The sequence below is a fragment of the Nansenia antarctica genome, assembly GCF_963989245.1.
Source record: "Nansenia antarctica genome assembly, contig: SCAFFOLD_627, whole genome shotgun sequence".
Classification (NCBI taxonomy): Eukaryota; Metazoa; Chordata; class Actinopteri; order Argentiniformes; family Microstomatidae; genus Nansenia; species Nansenia antarctica.
Genome location: NW_027662821.1, coordinates 20,001 through 22,263, shown reverse-complemented (window position 1 = coordinate 22,263; position 2,263 = coordinate 20,001). Strand labels below are relative to the sequence as shown.

The 2,263-nt window shown below is 47.0% G+C and overlaps 1 protein-coding gene across 1 annotated transcript in view; it reads left to right on the top strand.

The window, feature by feature from the left end:
• Positions 1–137: 137 nt before the first annotated feature.
• LOC308175446 (partitioning defective 3 homolog) overlaps positions 138–2,263 on the top strand; it is a gene marked incomplete at both ends in the record, with an annotated part of 17,560 nt that continues 15,434 nt past the window's right edge. The window contains 2 exons of the mRNA XM_080551114.1: positions 138–155; positions 1,895–2,080. Of these exons, the coding sequence (XP_080407240.1) occupies positions 138–155; positions 1,895–2,080 (204 nt within the window). The remainder of the gene's footprint in view (positions 156–1,894; positions 2,081–2,263) is intronic.

The window sequence follows — 2,263 nt, the reverse complement described above, 5'->3', positions numbered from 1 at the left end:
AGAGATTGTGTGCATGTATGTACACAGACAAGGTCAGACCCCGCCTCCCCTCCCAGGCAGTATTGAGCCAGCTGAAGTTTCTCTGCTGACTTCCTGTCAGCCTAATGCCTCTAAACCCCCAATCCCCCCAACCCCAGGGTAACCCCAACCCCAGGGTAAACAGCGATAAAGCCGGCCTTGCTGACCCACACACACGCCGACTTAGCGAGTCTTTAGCTCAGCTCCCTGCCTCTATCTCTCCCTCCCTCCCTCTCTCTCTCTCTCCCCCGCGATATTGACTCGTGTCATGACTTTTCCTCTCTTCCATCTGAAGGAAGAGGTTGTTTTGATACGCCTCCCCATCCCAGAGGAGCATTCTGGATGGAAATAATCACTCCAAACTGGATGGATAGGATAGGATTGCTTCGTGGCTACAGTAATGTGTGATGCAGTGCCCGATGTGACTGGTTGGTTGGATTGAGACTTCATTATCTCGGTGTGTGTGTGTGTGTGTGTGTGTGTGTGTGTGTGTGTCTGTGTGTGTCTGTGTGTGTCTGTGTGTGTGTGTGTGTGGAGAACAAGACACACTACCTATTTCCACTGTGGCCATTACGCAGATCAAATGCACGCTTTTATCTCTCCTTCATCTCTCCTTTTTCTCCTCCTACTCTTTTCTTTTTCCTCTCTGTGGGGAAAACGAAGTCTCGCGCTCGCTCATTACCGCCCGGTTTCCCTGACGACAAAGTACAGTGTTTTTCTGCGGAGCTGCAGATATAATAACGGACATGTTCCCTTCCTTTCTTCTCCTTCCCTCCCCCTCTCATTTTGAAAACGAAATTTCTCACCCCAAAAATAATAATATCCAGGTCATTTTGTGGCATTATGGGAGGGGAAGAAACGCAGGGTAAAACATGGGAAAAGGAAGCAGAGCAGAAATGAGCTCTGGGAAACGAGACGCAGTGATTGAGATTGAATTATACTCTGAAATAACCCCACTGCTGCCACCAATATCAGCTTTTTTCATTCTTTCTTGAAATGAAGTCCTGGAAAAAATAAGGTTCTTATTTTCTCTGCCCTCGTACAGTCACACGCTTCTGGGTGCGTTTCTCATGAGCATATGAGCTGAGCTGAGTAGAACTTGGCTGGGCTGAACTGGGCTGAGAGTTAAACTGGGCTGAGCTGAACTGGGTTGAGTTTGACAGAAGCGTCTATGGTGCTAATATCACCTTAATATCACCTTACTTACACCTTACTTACACCTCAGTCGCCAACAACTACTGCATGGATGTAACATGATGTCGGTGTTATGAAGCTGTTAGGAAACCCAACCTACCGTACTTCGGTATGAGAATCACCACCAAAAAACCCTAAACTTTTCCAGGTTATTTCAGCGCTTCAAAGGTAGGTCCATTTTAACACTAGAACAGCCATGAGCCGTTCTTTTAATCCCTGTGAGTAAAGAAAATAGTTATATCTTTGCTCACGATCAAATTTCAGGACCCTCCTTTCATGACTTTTCCTAGATATGTGCGTTCTACCACCCAGTATCCTTACATTTTCAAAATCACACCAGGATAAGCTAATATAAAGCTATTTTGACGTTTTTCTGTGGAGGAAGCAGGCTAATTTACAAGCAGCCAACTAGTGGTCGTTGTGTGTAAATAGCAGCTTGAGCATTGTAAAGAGTAAGTAAGTAAGTAAGTAAAGCTTTATTTATATAGCACCTTTCATACAATAAATGCAGCTCAAAGTGCTTTATTTATATAGCACCTTTCATACAATAAATGCAGCTCAAAGAGGGGGCTCTTTTAGTAGTTAAAAAGGCACGGTCGTTCTAGTAAGAGCTCTGTCCATTCTTAGAGTTGCGTTTGCTCATCCCTGACCCCTGACCCCTGACCCTGTCTGTCTGTCCCAGAAGGAGGAGCAGACGCGTGGCGTGGTGGCGGAGGACGGGAGGGAGCAGCTGATGTTCGAGGTTCCTCTGAGCGACTCCGGCTCGGCCGGGCTGGGGATCAGCCTGAAGGGGAACAAGTCCCGGGAGACAGGAGAGGACCTGGGCATCTTCATCAAGTCCATCATCCACGGAGGAGCCGCCTACAAGGTACGCTTCCCTGGGACCCTAGTACTACACTACCCTAGTACTACACTACCCTAGTACCACACTACCCTGGTACTACACTACCCTAGTACTACACTACCCTGGGTACTACACTACTCTGGTACTACACTACTCTAGTACTACACTACTCTGGTACTACACTACTCTGGTACTACACTACTCTGG